Source organism: Diadema antillarum, unplaced genomic scaffold, assembly GCF_040938485.1.
Source record: "Diadema antillarum isolate AM-2024a unplaced genomic scaffold, OU_Dant_1.0 seq00001060_RagTag, whole genome shotgun sequence".
Taxonomy (NCBI): Eukaryota; Metazoa; Echinodermata; class Echinoidea; order Diadematoida; family Diadematidae; genus Diadema; species Diadema antillarum.
The window spans coordinates 307,078-325,923 of record NW_027271887.1 but is presented as its reverse complement, the minus strand read 5'-3'; the positions used below and the strand labels follow the sequence as shown (position 1 = coordinate 325,923).

General features: G+C 39.1%; 1 protein-coding gene across 3 annotated transcripts in view; it reads left to right on the top strand.

The window, feature by feature from the left end:
* The window catches only part of LOC139743238 (CMP-sialic acid transporter-like), a 38,789-nt gene extending 20,425 nt beyond the window's left edge, over positions 1-18,364 (top strand). For all 3 annotated transcript variants that reach the window (XM_071653734.1, XM_071653733.1, XM_071653732.1), the window contains 4 exons: positions 10,628-10,965; positions 11,628-11,847; positions 15,694-15,870; positions 16,831-18,364. In XM_071653734.1, the coding sequence (XP_071509835.1) occupies positions 10,628-10,965; positions 11,628-11,847; positions 15,694-15,870; positions 16,831-17,084 (989 nt within the window). In that variant the 3' untranslated portion in view covers positions 17,085-18,364. The remainder of the gene's footprint in view (positions 1-10,627; positions 10,966-11,627; positions 11,848-15,693; positions 15,871-16,830) is intronic.
* Positions 18,365-18,846: the final 482 nt, after the last annotated feature.

Here is an 18,846-nt window from a genome sequence, read left to right as displayed (position 1 = left end):
AACTTCTACACAGAATTTTGACCTTTGACTTCTTTGACCTTTGACCTTGATTTTTGACCTATATTGTACATTGGCTACAAAATGCTACTCCTTCGCCATTTCTAACCCGATTTCGATTCCGTTTGCTTTATGTGATGGCACTAGGTGAGGGCTTCAAAACTTTTACACAGAATTTTGACATTTGACTTCTTTGACCTTTGACCTTGATTTTTGACCTATATTGTACATTTTGCTACAAAATGCTACTCCTTTACCATTTGTAACCCGATTTCAATTCCGTTTGCTTTAAGTGATGGCATTAGGTGAGGGCTTCAAAACTTCTACACAGAATTTTGACCTTTGACTTCTTTGACCTCTGACCTTGATTTTTGACCTGTATTGTACATTTTGCTACCAAATGCTACTCCTTCGCCATTTCTAACCCGATTTCGATTCCGTTTGCTTTATGTGATGGCACTAGGTTAGGGCTTCAAAACTTCTGCATAGAATTTTGACCTTTGACTTCTTTGACCTTTGACCTTGATATTTTTGCCTATATTGTACATTTTGCTACTAAATGCTACTTCCGGCGGGGACATATATTACGCATCGCGTAATTTCTACTTTTCCTTGTTTTTACTGATGCACTTTGCAGTGAAGCACACACTGTATGGCTCCATATGGTGAAGCACAAAAAACAAAACACAAAGTAAATTGCAAATTTTCTCTTTGAGAATGGGCCTTTTATTAAATCGTCAGCTGTCTGAACTAATCTGATGCAAAGTATTTTGTTGTAACTTCTTTGCTCTACCTGAATTTTTGTAGGTATGTTTGACCAGTCTCACTGTTGTGAGAAGACTTGGTTTTTTCGACCCCTCATTTTTGTCTGATTTTAAGGAAACAACGACTGTTCTGTGTGTTTGATTTTGTCAATATGAATGTGAAATTTTGACCATCTGAGATTCCTCTGAAGAATTTACATGTGGCAACAATGAACAGTCAGTTTGATGTTTGATACATCCTGTTCAAAGGTCATAATATTCCTTTTGCAAACATCACAAAATTTTGTGTAGTTGAAGAACTATGTCGCCCAGCATTGTGTATGAAATCTTACGGTAATACACCTCAGAGTTTTTAAAATAGAAATGAAAATCTAATCCCATGGTACTCCAGAAGTTGCAGCCTCCCCTTTTGCAGCAGTAATAAAGGTTTGATTTTTTTCGGGAGCCGAATAGATTCACTGGAAATTTGTAGTACTGTTTCTCCCTCCATCATAATGAAGTTTCAAATTTTATCACTCTTTTGAAAGATCTGAATTATTTACCTCTACAGTAAGCCAGCTTATAAAGGGAAGCTAATCTTCAGGGTTTGAAAAGGAACACATGAATGTTTAAATGTTTCACCTTTCATTATAATTGGCTATGCCACAAAGACTTTGACTTAACAAGTCATACATAGATGCCTTCACTCTATAAATGCCCATTTCATGCCCAAGTGACATTATTGTGTTAGCAAGAGGTCTATAAAATCTCCAACCTTACCAGCATTTACCATGTTAAGTTTTGTAGTGGAATGATCTTGAAGCTTTACAATCGTTAATCATTATCCTGCCTAAGAGGTTTTTCTTTTCTTTTCCATTCATGTAGGTGACATATGATATTGTGAACATCTGTAGCCTAGAATATAAGTTTGTATTTGGGAAAAGCAATTGGCATATAGCAAATATTGATTTTATACACCTGTGAAATCTCACTTGTGAAGGCATCTGTTGATCGAATTCGTGCCGAGTGCTTCGGCCAAATGTCAATGATGACCATTAAATGTATAATTGTACACATGCACTTCAGCTGACTAGTGCATATTTAACTATAATTAGCCTCTCCAGCATAATTGCTTTGAAAATGTGAAGTTAGGTATTTTATACGGATTTCGGTAAAAGACAAAATTGCGTGAAAATCTGCAATAGGAGAGCTCTAAAGGAGGGTATTCTGAAAATCTTCCTAAATTTCTTCCTAATTCAGAAACTTAAAATGTGCCGAGGAAAGACAGAATTGGTATTCTGAAATTTCTTCCTAGGAACTTCTTAATGCAAATTAAGCCATCCTTATCCCCTCCCACGTCCTTTCCTAAGCCAATACAGCATGCCGTATCTTAAGGAACCCACCTATAAATGGCAATCGCGTATTAGTTATGACGTAGGGTTAAAGACATGTGTGCGCGGCATGTCCCCTTTCTCATGCCCATTTCGCACATCAAAGTACATGTTGCGTGCATTGAATGCCAAGCGCCTATGACAATGATTTGCAGCTTGCTTTATCTTAACAACATACTTAGGACAGGAGTGGAGCTTTCCTAAATATTTTTCTCTAATTCTTTCCGAAGTGCCTTCTAGAATACCAACTTCTTCCTAACTCAGAAATTTGCATATCTCATCATCATTTGCATATTCTCCTAAGTTTCTTCCTAAGTTTAGGAAAAAAGTTATGCCAACACTTGGAAGAAACTTAGGAAAAAAATCCTGACTTAGGAAGAAATTTCTTTCTAGGAACTAGGAAGGATTTCAGAGTACTACCTAGGGTCTTCTGTCATTCTCCGTAAATGAGATGTAATGGCAAAGTTTTGTGAGGGCAAGTCTTTTTTGAGACAGACTGAGATCAGCACTCATTCAGGAAACAGTAGTTAATACTGAACCCATGTTTGTACCATATCACAGTACACAACTTGCCACAGAAACCCTTGTTATAGTTAACAAACCGTGCCATATTGTGCTAAAAAAGCATGATATAGTACAGTGGTCTCTGCAAAACGGGGGGGGGGGGGGGGGGGGGGGGGGGGGGGGGAAAATTTACTCCCATTTAAGGTGGTTCGTGATTACTCAGTGAGCACTGTAGTACATAAGTGGTATCGATGGTATTGTGTTCAGTTTTATGCCCCAGCCATGAAGTGTTACCAGAGGCATTGTGCATTATATTTGTCCCTTCATGAGCAACAGACATAAAGAACGAAACTTGAAATTCTTTCCTCACTCCGTTAAAAGGCGCCTCCCTTCCAGATAATGCTCAGATGACATGTGCTGTAGAGCAAATAGAATACCTACGGTGTACCAGTATTTATGTGTACATTAGCAATTCCGGCTTTCTCTGAATGGTGCCACGTCCCCAAAGCCACGCCTGGTTGAGTAGCAGTGAACTCTATTGAAATGTGTCCTTCCTGTGTAGTGGGAAGAGTTCCTACTTGGGAATGGCTTTATAACTCAATGACTTCTTTTGGGAGATGCAAAAAAGTAACCCCAAATATATGGAAGTTCAATGAAAATAATGCAAAGCGCCACATGTACATTGTGTAGTGATTGTGTTGTAGACTGGAAAACTACACTCCTGCAGTTCCCTTATTTGTTTTGGTGTTGTTTTGTTTGGTTTTATTTTTTGCCATTGAAATCATAACTTAAATGAATTAATGAGAATGTGCAGCCAGGGCAAAAATTAGCAAAGTTTTGTGTGTGTGTGTGTGTGTGTGTGTGTGTGTCTTCTCTTGTCATTATATTTAACAGTTGTTCAAAAAGTTATAAGAAGTGCCTGCATGTGCTTAGTAAAGTATCTCCCAAGATTTTCCTGTATGCACACTAATCTTCTCTAGTGGCAATAGGCCAATCACAAATGATCTCAAATAATCAAAAGATTTTGAGCCATAGCCTGGGAATGGGTTACTAATAAAATGCAAGTGGACGAATCTCAGTGAGGATCTCAAAGCTGATATGAAATTAGAAGTTCATGTATTCCATGTTTGCTAAAGACAGACGAACATGCAAACATTGGTCCAGAAGGAATCACTGATAATGTACAGTGGTAAAAACGTATTCAAAGCTGTTAGGAGAATGAACATTGTGGGGAACACGCAAAGGCCAAACAAAGGCTGCCGATGGCTGATCCCAAGAAAGTTTACTGCATATTATTCTTACTAAACAAAATAATCCGTGAAGAAGCCCATGAATAGATAAAGAAAACAATAAAAGGTATGAATTTTGATCATGCACTATCGAACATTTGTTTTGCAATACAATTGTTCATGCTCTGTACAGGCCTCGAATTAACCGACGGCCCCTCTCGTTGGCTGCAATGCCCTTTCTTCCGTGATCAAAGTTACGGCCAAAAAAAAAGTGCCCTTTTTAGCTCACCTGAGCCAAAGGCTCAAGTGAGCTATTGCGATCGCCCTTCGTCCGGCGTCCGTCGTGCGTCGTCCGTCGTCCGTCGTCCGTCGTCCGTCGTGCGTCGTCCGTCGTGCGTCGTGCGTAAACTTTTTACATTTTCATCTTCTTCTTGAAAACCCCAAGACCGATTTTCATCAAACTTGGCAGGTAGCATCCCTAGGGGGTTAGGAACTCAATTTGTTAAAATGGGCACCATGCCCCACCCAGGGGGCCCCCAGGGGGGCCCAAACCCCCCAAAATTAAGGAATCTGTAAAAATCTTCTTCTCTAGAACCAGAAGTGATAGAGCTAAGTTAATACTATGAGTTAGTACATTGATGACTGTAGTTTCAAGTTTGTTCATGGCAGAATCAGGGGTGCCCCCCTTGGGACCCAGGGGAGGGGGGTGGGGAAGGGTTCTAATAGGGCCTAAATTGTACATTTTCATCTTCTTCTTGAGAACCCCATGACCCATTTTCACCAAACTTGGCAGGTAGCATCCCTAGGGGGTTAGGAACTCAATTTGTTAAAATGGGCACCATGCCCCACCCAGGGGGCCCCCAGGGGGCCCAAACCCCCCAAAATTAAGGAATCCGCAAAAATCTTCTTCTCTAGAACCAGAAGTGATAGAGCTAAGTTAATACTATGAGTTAGTACATTGATGACTGTAGTTTCAAGTTTGTTCATGGCAATATCAGGGGTGCCCCCCTTGGGACCCAGGGGAGGGGGTGAGGAGGGGTCCTAATGGGGCCTAAATTGTACATTTTTATCTTCTTCTTGAAAACCCCATGACCCATTTTCACCAAACTTGGCAGGTAGCATCCCTAGGGGGTTAGGATCTCAATTTGTTAAAATGGGCACCATGCCCCACCCAGGGGGCCCCCAGGGGTCCCAAACCCCCCAAATGAAGGAATCTTTATAAATCTTCTCTAGAATCAGAAGTTATCGAGCTGAGATAATATTATGAGTGAGTACATTAATGACTGTAGTTTCAAGTTTGTTCATAGGAGATCCAGGGGTGCCCCTCTTGGGTAGGGGGGGGGGGGGTGGTTGGAAGGGTCCAAATGGGGGCCTGAATTGTACATTTTCATCTTCTTCCTGAAAACCTCATGATGGATTTTTGTCAAACTTGGCAGGTAGCATCCCTAGGGGGTCAGGATCTCAATTTATCAAAATGGGCACCATGCCCCACCCAGAGGGCCCCAGGGGGCCCCAATCCCCCCCAAATTAAGGAATCTTAAAAAAATTGGGCCCTTATTGTACATTTTCATCTTCTACTTGAGAATGCCTGGTCAAATTTTGGTAGAGCTGTGATTTAGATTAGTGACTGCGTGAAAGGTGAACTTGCGATACTCAGGTGAGCGCTAGACCCGCGGGTCTCTTGTTCTTGTGGCCGTGGTGCCCTTTTAGAATGAAAGTTCTTGTTTATGACGTATAATATGCCCTTTCTCAAAGTCTACACTTCAATAAGCTTGAACAAATTTCCTCATCTCAAATATCATACCTTCTGTTCAGTTCACTCGCGTCCTGTATCTGATTCAAACTCAATGAGACAACGTACACTTGTACTCATGTACGTACGGCCGACCGGCTTTGACCGTTCCGTCGACTGCCTCCGCAGCGCAGCGGCCATAGAGTTACTAGCTAGGTAGTATAATTTATGTAGTCCACTTCCCGGACTGTATTCGTAGTGTGCCTGCGCGTATGTACGGAAGTACGTTGATGGTGTCTGTACGTCGAGTGTCGCAATCAGCGGTTGAGCGCGTTGGGTGGGTGCTATGTGCATGCGTGTGTTACTGTGGGGAATGCGTCTGGAGCAAGTGGTCGTAAGCCATGTGCCAGGCATGTCGGACGGCTGCGAGCGTTGCCATCTCTCTCGCTCTGCATTCATGCCCGCATGCTCAAAGTAATTTTGATCGAGGGCACGCATGCGAAAAAAAGTGAAATAAAATGTAAAAAAAAAAATTGTGCAGATCCCCGACCCCCGTAACACTGTATGTGAACACGGGTTGGCTGGTTAGTTGAAAGTTAAAAGTGCCCTTTTATTCCTCAAAGTGCCCTTTTTGTTCCTCAAAGTGCCCTTTTTGTTCCTCAAAGTGCCCTTTTTGTTCCTCAAAGTGCCCTTTTTGTTCCTCAAAGTGCCCTTTTTGTTCCTCAAAGTGCCCTTTTTGTTCCTCAAAGTGCCCCTTTTGTTCCTCAAAGTGCCCTTTTTGTTCCTCAAAGTGCCCTTTTCGTTCCTCAAAGTGCCCTTTTTGTTCCTCAAAGTGCCTTTTTTGTTCCTCAAAGTGCCCTTTTTGTTCCTCAAAGTGCCCTTTTTGTTCTTAAAACTGCCCCTTAGGAAAAAGTGTGCCCCCTTTACAGGAAAAGAGGGGCACCTTCAAAGAAAAAAGGGCACATTTAGTTGATCCTCCAAAAGGTGGAGGGGCACTGTGTACCCCTGCCCCTGTGCTCCTTCCAGGCCCTTTTTATACCATTGTCGGACTAATTTAACTTTGGACTGAGATTTAAAACTTCGGCATAGCGAACTTTAACAATAATTCGTAATCATTTTTTTTCATTGACATTTTGTGAAGCAGCATGCGTTTCGGTAGTTTGAAACGTGTAAATGTTGCGATGTCTTTCCCCTGCAAGTGCAGACTAAGTTCGGTCACGGCGAAAGTTCCGTTACGAAATAAAAAATAATGCGAGCCTTTTCAAAAATAACGCACTTCCGTACATTTTTATGCGTTTGAACGCAGTTTCTAGTTTCGGACAAGAACCGCAAGTCTTTTCTGCAACGCTCTTGCGTTTTAAAAACAGATTTGCATTTGATTTTTAGAGTTGCGTTTAAACGCAATTGAGTTTAAATTTCATACAATTTTCTAGTTTTGTGTTATTATCAAACGCAAGTCTTTTCAGCGTTCCATGTGATTTGATGGACTTGTATTTGATTTTCAGAATTGCGTTTAATTTTTAATTTTGCTTACGATAAGTCTTTTAAACAATAACACACTTCCGTAGATGTTTAGAGATGCGTTTAAACGCAATTTCTTATAGTTTCGTACAAAAACCGCAAGACCCTTCTCTGCAACGCTCTTACGTTTGAATACAGCGTTACGTGATTTGATGGACTTACATTTGATTTTTAGAGTTGCGTTTAAACGCAATTGAGTTAAAAAAAGTTCCTTACAATTTTCTAGTATTGTGTGATTATCAAACGCAAGTCTTTCAGCGTTCCGTGTGATTTGATGGACTTGCATTTGATTTTTAGTGTTGCGTTTAAACGCAACTGAGTTTAAGTTTCCTACAATTTTCTAGTTTCGTGTGATTATCAAACGCAAGTCTTTTCAGCGTGCCATGTGTTTTGATGGACTTGCATTTGATTTTCAGAGTTACGTTTAAACGCGAGTTTAAAAAAAGTTCCCTACAATTTGCATACAGTTGCATTTAATTTGTAATTTTGTTTACGAAATAAAAAATAATGCAAGTCTTTTAAACAATAACGCACTTCCGTAGATGTTTAGAGATGCGTTTAAACACAGTTTCTTATAGTTTCGTACAAAAAACGCAAGTCTTCTCTGCAACACACTTGCGTTTAAATACAGCGTTATGTGTGATATAATGGACTTGCATTTGATTTTTAGAGTTGCGTTTAAATGCAATTGAGTTAAAAAAAGTTCACTACAATTTTCTAGTATTGTGTGATTATCAAACGCAAGTCTTTCAGCGTGCCATGTGTTTTGATGGACTTGCATTTGATTTTCAGAGTTGCGTTTAATTTTTGATTTTGCTTACGAAATGAAAAAAGTAATGCAAGTCTTTTCAACAATAACGCACTTCCGTCATTTCCGTAGATGTATAGAGATTTATTTAAACGCAGTTTCTAATTTCGTACAAAAACCGCAAGTCTTCTCTGAAACGCTCTTGCGTTTAAATACATCGTTGCGTGTGATTTGATGGACTTGCATTTGATTTTTAGAGTTGCATTTAAACGCAATTGAGTTTCAGGTTCGTAACAATTATTTTCTAGTTTCATATGATTATCAAACGCAAGTCTTTTCAGCAACGCAATTGCGTTTAAATGCAAAAGTTGCGTGTGATTTGATATCACCTGCATTTGATTTTTTTTTTAGTTGCATCATTAGTTGCATTGTAATAAATCTTTTTAGAAAGGGCCCTGGTTTTGATACCGCTTCGGAATAATCAACGTTTCTATTCGGATTTACAAAAACACCTATTTCATGTTCGGATAGTGAATACATGTACCTACTGGGACATAGAAGTGTGCAAAATTTGTGCGTTTTGAGAAAAACGAGAGGGAGAAAAGGGGTAAAGTGAACTGTCTTGGGGACTACATGTAATGCTCCAGTGTAAATGAGTGTATGTCCTTTCTATATTCTGGCATACAAGACAATAGACGCATGGCGCGAACGCTACCGCGCCGTACACTAGCGAATTACCCAGTAGAAACGCAGCGAATCGGAGCGGGAAAACAATTCTTTTTCAGAGAATGGCGATAAGATTTTGAGCAAAAAATTATGTCGTCTTAGACGAGGGAATTAATACGTATTTCAGCTCAGTTGGCACTGAAAAATCAGGTCGACTTACGCGAGTTGTCGACTTATAACTGTCGACTAAGACGAGGAAATTTTCAAGGAATAACAAAGGCAAAAATCGGGACTTTTTTATTGTGTCGACTTAAGCAAGTTGTCGACTTATGCGAAGTCGACTTAGGCGAGGTCTACTGTATGCTATTATGTATTGGGGGGGGGGGTGTTAGAATATGAAAAAAAACATAAAATTCTTGCAACGTCGCAAAAATCACCCTTTAAAAAAACACCCAACGTGCCCTTTTTAATGTGGCCTTGGTGCCCCTCTGACTGGCCTAAGTGCCCTATCATGGCTGGCCTCATGGTAAAAGTGCCCTTTTCTAAATGGCCTTGCCCCTCCAAAATCCTATTTCAAGGCCTGTCTGTATATCCCTGAAGTTCAATCACATCAGAACTTAGTTTCTGAACTACTCTCTGTAGTAAGATCAACACATCTTGGTGAAAAGAGTATGCTATTTTGCAAACCCCTTTTGCCGGCCTTTCCATTCTCTCTTCTATTTTTTTTTCTACAAAGTTTGATTGTAATATAGCAGTTTGCATCAGTGCAGTGTCGTCTTGAATTCATGTCAAATAATCTGTAGGCATTACAAACAGACCTGGAAATCTGTCAAGTCTAACAACTTAGGTGATCGGTTCAATCCTAATTTACATACCAAGGTACTGTAAAAGTGTTGACATATTTGTGCATTTCGTGCAACCAGAAGCCAGCAAGTAAATGAAATCACACGAATATTTTTGCTCGCTATATGTACCAGTAGTTCATGTCTTGATTCAGCATAATTAAAAACCTGTGAAACTCATCTCACCTGGCCGAGCGCGAAAAATTACTCACACAAAAAAATCTACTTTTACAGTACTGTAAAAGTGGATATTTTCGCGCGACTAATTTCTTGCGCTTGGCCGGGTGAGAAGAGTTTCGCATGGATTTAATTCCGCGGAATCAAAACATCACGCACAGGAACATATGGCAAGCAAAAATATTCGCGTGCTTTTATTTTCGTGCTAGTTTCTGGTTGCGCGAAATGTGCAAAAATTTCCACTTTTACAGTAACCAAAATTGAATCAGATCAAGAAGTTTGTCAATGAAGTGAGCTAGACAATATGTTCTTTGTGTGTGCAAAATCGTGGGGCGATGAGGCATGTACTGACCAAGATACAGAGTGAAGTATTTCTTACGTTAGAACCTAATTTTCTTAGCCAGTATGGTGTCTTAGCAAAAAGTAATTGTTTTATGAAATGATCCATGTAAAATGTCCAAATTTCCTCAAACTTATGAATTTAAAGTATCGTGCTATCATCGCTGGATAAGGAGACTACTGCTACTACTACTACTACTACAGTCGATGACATCATTATGGACAACAATGTTAAAAAATAGAAAATTCAACATATTTTCACTTTTCTAGCATAATGAAAGAGCACTCATCTCTTAGAGAAAGTAGGGGGAATGAGATTACTCTCAGCATAAGTCAGTAACAAGTCCACGGGATGAGTGTTTTTCATGAAAAAATACATTTTGTGATATTTTGTAGTGGTATGGTTCACTTTTGAAACATTTGGTCACCTTTCAAAGCATGTTCTAACTTGTAGATCACTCTCAGATGCTGCAGCATGCTTTCAAAATTTCAAGTGCACACACACTGTCACACACACACAATACAACTGTTGCGTTGTTTTAAACTATACAATGGAAATCATCCAAATGGCATTGCATTTTCTGCTATTTCCCCTAATTTGAATCTATGCTTTCTGATCTGAAAGGAATTACCTTCATCAAAAGGCAATTGAATAGATATGTTGTTTTACAGGTGAGATCTGCCGCCTTCAACTTGCACCCTCTTCTTTACCCCACCACCTTCCTTCCCTTTCTGCAGAAGGAGTAAGTCTCTCCTTCAAGATCTACATCCTGTGTGTGTTAACCTTCAATGCAACGGGGTACATCCTCCTAGTCCGCTTCACCCGGTCCCAGGATGGGCCACTCTATTACCCGACCACCACCGTGTTCCTGTCGGAGTGCTCCAAACTCTTCATCAGTCTCCTGATCCTGGTGAACGAGCACCGCAGCCTGCTGGGGATGGTGCGGGACGTCTACCACAATGTACTCTGCAGTCCCTCGGACACCTTCAAGATGTGCATCCCCAGCATCATCTACGCCCTGCAGAACAACCTGGCCTTCGTAGCCCTCTCCAACCTGGATGCGGCCACATACCAGGTATCGGGCCGATGCTGCTCCAATATACCAAGGATGATGCTGATGACGTAATGATGAAGATGTTGATGATGATAGTAATGAAGATTGTGATGATGATGGTAATGATATTGATGAAAGTGGCAATGATAATGATAGAGAAGATGATCATGGTAAAGGTGCTGATGATATAAATGATGGAGATGGTGATAGAAATGGTGAAGATTTTGTAATGATAATGATGAAGATGGTAATGATAATATAGGAAAAGTTGATAATGATGAAGATGTTGATGATAATGGTGAAGACAGTGATAATGATAAAGATGATTATGTTTGTGATGAAAACGAAGATGATAATTATTATGAATATCGTTCGCAAAGAAACACAACCTGCAGCTACACTTGGTCAAGATTCACAAAACTGCAGTGCGTTTATATAAAATACCATAGGATATAGAGAAAACTGTTGAAAGTCTGAAAAGCTTAGAGTTGGACATATCTGCCCATAAGTATCTTCTTAATTTGATAAGACTTGTTGGTAACAGTAAGTGAAAAAAAAAGCACAGAAGTTACAACTTTGTTTTGCCTGTTTACATAAATTGTTATTAAACATGAAGTATAGATTTATGGTATATACACTTACGTCACATTAAACTGATTTTTGTTTTGTGTTTTGATGTCCAGATTTCCTACCAAGTAAAGATCATCACCACAGCCATATTTATGGTGATAATGATTGGGAAGAAGATCAGCTCAACGCAGTGGCTAGCCATCATTCTGCTGTTTGCGGGCGTGGCGATGGTACAGGTGGAGTCTGCCACAAGCAACAAGGACCAGAAGCATTATAACTACACCAAAGGGTTGATAGCCATCATAGTTTCCTGTCTCTGCTCAGGATTTGCAGGTCAGACATCAATCCCAGCTATATGCTACTGTATAAGTGGTTTCTTTCGCGGTGGTTTTATTTTCGCGCTTTTCGCGCTTTGAGGTTGAACCGCGAATTTAACATCACACGAAAATGTTTTGAACTCGTGGCTTGTTACAACACTATCATTACCGACTGCAAATTTAAACACGCGAAAAAGTCGGCACCGATGGAAACCGCGAAAGTTTCTGTACGTGAAAGAAACCACTTTTACAGTAGTTGATATTTAAAAATTGATATTAATCCCAATTATATTCTAGTTCAATTCAATTTGTCTTGTGTTATGATCAATCCCAGCTATATGCTAATTGGTATTTTAGAATAGATATCAATCCCAACTATATTCTAGTTCAATTCAATTTGTCTTGTGTTATGATCAATCCCAGCTATATGCTAATTGGTATTTTAGAATAGATATCAATCCCAACTATATTCTAGTTCAATTCAATTTGTCTTGTGTTATGATCAATCCCAGCTATATGCTAATTGGTATTTTAGAATAGATATCAATCCCAACTATATTCTAGTTCAATTCAATTTGTCTTGTGTTATGATCAATCCCAGCTATATGCTAATTGGTATTTTAGAATAGATATCAATCCCAACTATATTCTAGTTCAATTCAATTTGTCTTGTGTTATGATCAATCCCAGCTATATGCTAATTGGTATTTTAGAATAGATATCAATCCCAACTATATTCTAGTTCAATTCAATTTGTCGTGTGTTATGATCAATCCCAACTATATGCTAGTCGGTATTAAAATCTTTATCAATCGGACCTATATGCTAGGTGGTATTTTAAAATCAATATCAATCCCAACTATATTCTAGTTCAATTCAATTCGTCTTGTGTTATGATCAATCCCAGCTATATGCTTGTTGGTATTTTAATATCGATATCAATCCGAGCTATATGCTACTTAGAATTTTAAAATCGATATCAATTTCAGGTATATGCTAGTCTAAAATTGATATCAATCCCAGCTGTATGCTAGTTGGTATTTCAACATTGATAGCAATCCCAGCTATGTGCTAGTTGGTATTTTACAATTGCATTTTGTGTGCACATGTTGTTATGTTGTCTCTTTACACTGAGTGCAATAGGGCCTTCACTTACACCTGAAAGCATGCAAATTTCGAAATGAAGCCAAATCCTCATGGTTCACCCCAGGTGACTAGAAATTGTCAGTGAATGGTATCAACCAGGCACATGTGTCATACCAAGAACTTAAAGGGATCGTACAGTTTTGGTTGAGACCTAATTTCGGGTTTCTAACATCTTTTGGTGAAATAATGAGAAACCTCTTATGAAATATGAAAGAGCATGTAATTCTATGAGGAATTCAATGTTTATTTGATGAAAATTGGTTTTAAAGTGTCTGAGATATCCAAACAAGAGCGATTCTAATAAAGTGTGGAACCCACACTACTTTAATATTACAATGGCTGTGTTTTACTTTGTTTTTGGATGGTTCAGTCATTCCAAACCTGATTTTCATCAAATAAACTTTGAATTCCTCTTAAAATGGTATGCTCTGTACTATATCATAAGTGTTTTCTTGGTATCTTGCAAAAAGTTAAAAGCCCAATTCTTATCTCCACCAATACTGTACCATCCCTTTAACTGAACTGAGTGCAATTCTGTATCAAGTGCACAGAGAATGGAATGCTGGTAAACTATATATCACCAATAAATCTTTGATGTTATAGCAAAATGCACAAAATTAAAAGAATGGGGAAACCACTTAAGTAATTCACAGTGAAGACCAATGAATTCATTTCATGTAAAGACATTTCTTCAGGACTTCAATGAAGGATCTAAACATTGCATTCTGCTCATCCATCCCGTCCAGAAAGTGGAAGTTACTTTAAAAAGAATCCTTCTTTGATATTTTTTACTTCATAGATAAGTATTCCCCATAGGACTAGTGTTGACAGTGAAGATGGACTAATCATAACATGCTGAAATGGCTACTCTGTGTCATGTTGGCAGCCAGACACCGTAAACAGGGAACCCACTGTGCACCATTGGCATGACAACAGCACATTTGATTATCTGGCTAAGGGGGTTAAAATCTGATTTTCCTCGAACTGTTTGTGACTGTTGGGTGATTAGAGGGATATAGCCTCTGTCTGTCTCCAAACCCCACACTTCCTGTCCTAACATGATCCCCTCAACGAAGTGAGTCCATGTAGTGAGGCCAGTTGTGCCAAACTCTCACAAAGTACTATTCCTGGCATGATTTTGTTGTTGTTGCGGATGTTGCAAACTTAATTCATTTAAGGATGAAAGTTAGATTATATATTGAACCAGTGCATAAATATGACAAAATATTGTTGAGCAAGTTGTGGTTTGCTGGCTGAATTGTCGTGCAACTTGTGGTTCAGTACTAGCATGACAATTTATCCCCTGCACAGCAGAAGGATTGTGTTCTTTGGCCACAGAGACACTGCAGCCATTGTTTTGAAAGCTTCATGCGCAAGTTCCTGATATTTACAAGCAAGGGAATTCCTCGTGTATCACAAAACAGTGTGCATGATTTAAGTTTGCATGTTACAATGTTACGCTGGTTCAGAGTTGGTCCTCCAACACAGCTTACATTGTGAATGGATAGACAAACCATGGGGTAATATCCTCTCTTCTTTTTTTTTTTTGAGGGGGGGGGGGGGAGGGAGGAGGTACACAGTTATTCCTCTGGTCAACATTTCCTTTAATGAATGCTCTCTAGCTAAGCAGAGAATTTCTACTCTTTGTTGAATATTTTGAATCCTGTTGGCCTTTGTCTCTGGTATTTTATGACACTTATTCTCTTTTCTCTTTTACTGTTTGTGATTTTATTAGTAATTTTGTAATTTGTTAGAAATTTAAGCAGGTACTTGCTATTCCCAGGCAGTCTAGTTGGAAAAAAGTTTGAACAGATCACCTTTTGCCCGTGAAAATCGCACTCACAAACATTCAACTTTCCACTTGATTCTTAGATTATTCCTATTCACAGTGGCATCACAATGCAGCTACTGATCTTTTTATATGAACTGGCTGCACTGTACTACTGTAAAATAAGAAATACAGAGCTGGCATTTATGTATTGATATAGCTGTTAACATTAAGTATTGAGATCTTGCCCCCCCCCCCCAAAAAAAAAGACATTTAAACAATTGTACCGTACAACGTTTTATTGAGCACATAATTTCAAACAATTTCTTGATGTGAATTTCTTGAGTGGTTCATATGCTCACTAATCTCCTGGGGGGTGTTTGATCAATGTTTGTTAGCGCTGACAAGTTGTCAGCGCTGACAAGTTGTCAGCGCTGACAATCACCATAGTAACAGTCAGTGACCAGAGCATCTCAGCCAATCAAAACCAAGGATTTTGCTGAAATTGTCAGCTCTGACTAACGTTGATGAAACACTGCCCTGGTGTCTTTTTGTTTGAATTTCAGGAAATTCATTGTTGCTTCTTATCTCTTACACAAATATGCCAACTTACTTTTTTTGTGGTATTTTGTACTAGTTTTAGCCCAATATACTGCAGGTTTCATGGAAAATATTTTATTCCACATTGTATTACTACACATATCTGTTGAAGGAAATGTGAAAAATACTGTTTTTCCACTAAAAGAATTTGCTTTTCCAGCCTTCAGAATATTGCAATGTTGTTAACAAGATTGCATCCCTGCTTACAGGATACAGAACATTTGCAGTTTATTGCCAAATGAAAGGCTTACAGGTTTACTGCAAGGAGTCCACATTTTGATTGACCTGTAGTTGTTACATCAGTAGGTACAATCTTGACTCCTACCCCCCTCGTGTTCTTTATTGCAGGTGTTTATTTTGAAAAGGTCCTCAAAGGTTCAGACACAACTCTGTGGATACGCAACGTACAGATGTATCTGTTTGGAATCATCAGTGCTTTCGTAGGTGTATGCACCAAAGATTTCAAGAACGTTGTGGAAAATGGTTTCCTCCATGGCTACAATATTTATGTCTACGTAATAATCGGTAAGACGGAAAAAAAGTCCTCATTCCTTTGTCTAAATTATTGTGTGTTTTAGGATTTAGTCAGTACAATGCACAAGTGCAATTGAATTGATGTAAACCTTATTTTCAGGACCCTGTGTGTTTACTATAGTGCACTTCCATTATAACGAACACAAATTCCGGTTGCAACAAAGTAGAAATTCAGGCCGTAACATTATCCGCTCTATGTGCTTTTACTGTTTATCTGTTCGGTTACAGCGAAATTTCGATATAATGAAAGAAAACTGCGGGTCCCGAGGACTTCGATATAATGGGAGTCCACTGTAGTAAATAGAGACATTCAGAAAGAATGATTGACTATCCAAGAGACTTGTAAGAAGCAGTTGTGGAAACAAACAAACAAGGCCTGTTTCAATTACAATAAAGTTCTCTGTACCTTGTTTTTGATTGTTTTAGTTTGCTTGCTTTTCCCTATCATAATTCTATGCTGTTTTTCGTCTTCAGTGTAAACATTAGCAAGATGAATAATAGTACTTGCTTGTGGATTTCCTCAAGTTTCACTTTTGGATTTTTCACAGTGACCTTTCTGATAGTCAATATCAGTCTTCAACACCTTGCTCCACCCTATCATTGTTTGCTGCTTTGTTAATCTAGCCAGTAATTGTAAGAATATTTATATTGACATACTGTAAAATATGATATATTCGCGGCATGAAATTTTTGCGAATTGGAGCCGATGGCCATTTTCGCGGCATGAAATTTTCGCAAATTGCCACTGGCATGCAATGCATATAGTGTAAACAAGAACTTTTGCATGCATTTTAATTTCGCGAATCTTGGCTCTCGCGAAATTCGCAAAATTAAAATGCACGCAAACATTCCTCGTGTTACAGTAGCGTTCTGACTCCAGTGTCATTAGAAATAAAAATCCTCTGTATCTATTTGTAATGTTCTTGTTGCCCATCTCTCTCTCTTTTACAGCACTGGCCAGTATAGGAGGCTTGTATACATCTGTGGTAGTCAAATACACGGATAACATCATCAAGGGCTTCTCAACATCGGTCTCCATAGTGATGGCTGCTCTAGGTTCCTTCATCCTCTTCCACAAGTCATTCGGATGGCTCTTTTGCACCGGCTCTCTCCTCGTGATCGTGGCCGTATACCTCTACAGCCTGCCGAAGCCAGCGACGACGGTGGCGAGCAAGGGACCCCAGAAGGGACCTCAAAATGTCTAGCGGGTTTTTTTTTTTTTTGAGGGAGGGGGGGATGATTTGCGGGATGGATGGATGGAAAGACGGATTGCTGTTGGTAAGGACCCCATCGCGAGGTGCCCCCACGACTTAATGAAACATTTTCTACACTCTAGTGAAAAGAGTGTGCAGCCATCGTAGTCTCAACTTCGGAGGGATGTTGTCAGCGTTAGATGAATCCAGAGAGATGCATGCTGATGATGGAAGGAGAGAATAAATTCATGTCTGTTTTTTTAACATTTTTATTTCTTAATCCAGTCCTCATGCACTCAGATTTAGCCTTTTTGTCAGAAACCGTTTTCTAACCTGAACGTACGTTTCTCAGCTGATACATCTTGTCGTGTAGAAATCTTTTCCTGTCTTACTTATGTGCGTGTATAATATGTTAGTACTTCTCTTACACGACTTGTGACACATGTGCTCTATTCTTCCAACAGAACATGAAAAGGTTTATGCCCAGAAACCTACAATGCGTTCAGTGTCAGAGCTTGTGTAGTACAATGAACGTTAACTGGGAATGTGGTTTTTAGGCAAAACAAGAAAGGAAGAAATTCTGTCTCTGTCAGTATACAAATGATGCACAGGTCTGAGTGCGTCAGTCGAAATTGTCTGCAGAAGGTAACTATGGAGTGTTTAACTCACAAGGCGAAGCTGAGTGAGTTTAGGCTTGATTTCATAGTTACGGCATGCACACTATTCCTACTGAAGCACAAAAAAGATGTGCAGCATATGTTTTATAGAACAGGGGATGATTTTTCTTTTTTTGCCAGAAATCCATTTTTCGATCATGTAACTTGATGGCAAATTGACTGGATGCATTTTTTTTTTTTTTGGCCTACCAGAGACTAAAATCATGCATACAGTATTTCCAACCATGCATCCAGTAATTACTGGATGCACAGTAAATTTACTGGATGCATGGTTTGCGAGCCAATAGGCGTCTTATTCTGACTGCGCAAACTCTTTCCACAGGTGTGCGATAGCATGTTTACAGTGGTAGCTAATGTCATGAGGCAATGTGCGGCCAGTGAAAAATCAACACACAGCTCTCGACCAATGGGATTGTAGGATTTTCGTTATCTCTTCTATAATGTGCATTGCATACCCAGAGTGACAACAACTTTCTTTTAGGGAGTTTGAAGTGAGATTATATGTTGTAACCCTTATGCATAACAGTACTCGTGTAATTATTCAAAAGTGAAACATCATTGTAAATCTAGTATTTTGACTCTCCAATGTTAAAAGGTAAGACAAGGGGTTCTTGTGGTGAAGTAATAAATCTATTTGAAAATGTAGAGTAGTGCAAGTTTTTTTTTATATTCTTACTGTGAACATTCTGTGATATGTCAGAAATTTCACTTATAAAATTCCTACAAGAATGACAAATTGTGTTTTATGAGTGGATTTATATTTTTGTGTATTTACCGATGTAAGAGACAGATCGACTGACCATTGTATGAATGAATCTCGATGATGAAAAAAAAGAAAGAATCATTAGTATCAATCACAAGATTTAGAAACAAAACCGTCTGGTTTGTTCCTGTGCCTCACAAATTGTAAATGTAAGAGGAAGAGACCGAGTGCCCATAGTATCATGCCTGAACTATTCCTCAAAAATCAAAGTAGATATATTAAGAACTGAAATGACACTCTGCTCAACATTGCCTCTCTTTCATATATTATTTTGAAAAGGTGGCCATTCTTTATATCGTATAGGATGTTTATCCCACTGCCCTCTTTGCCATAT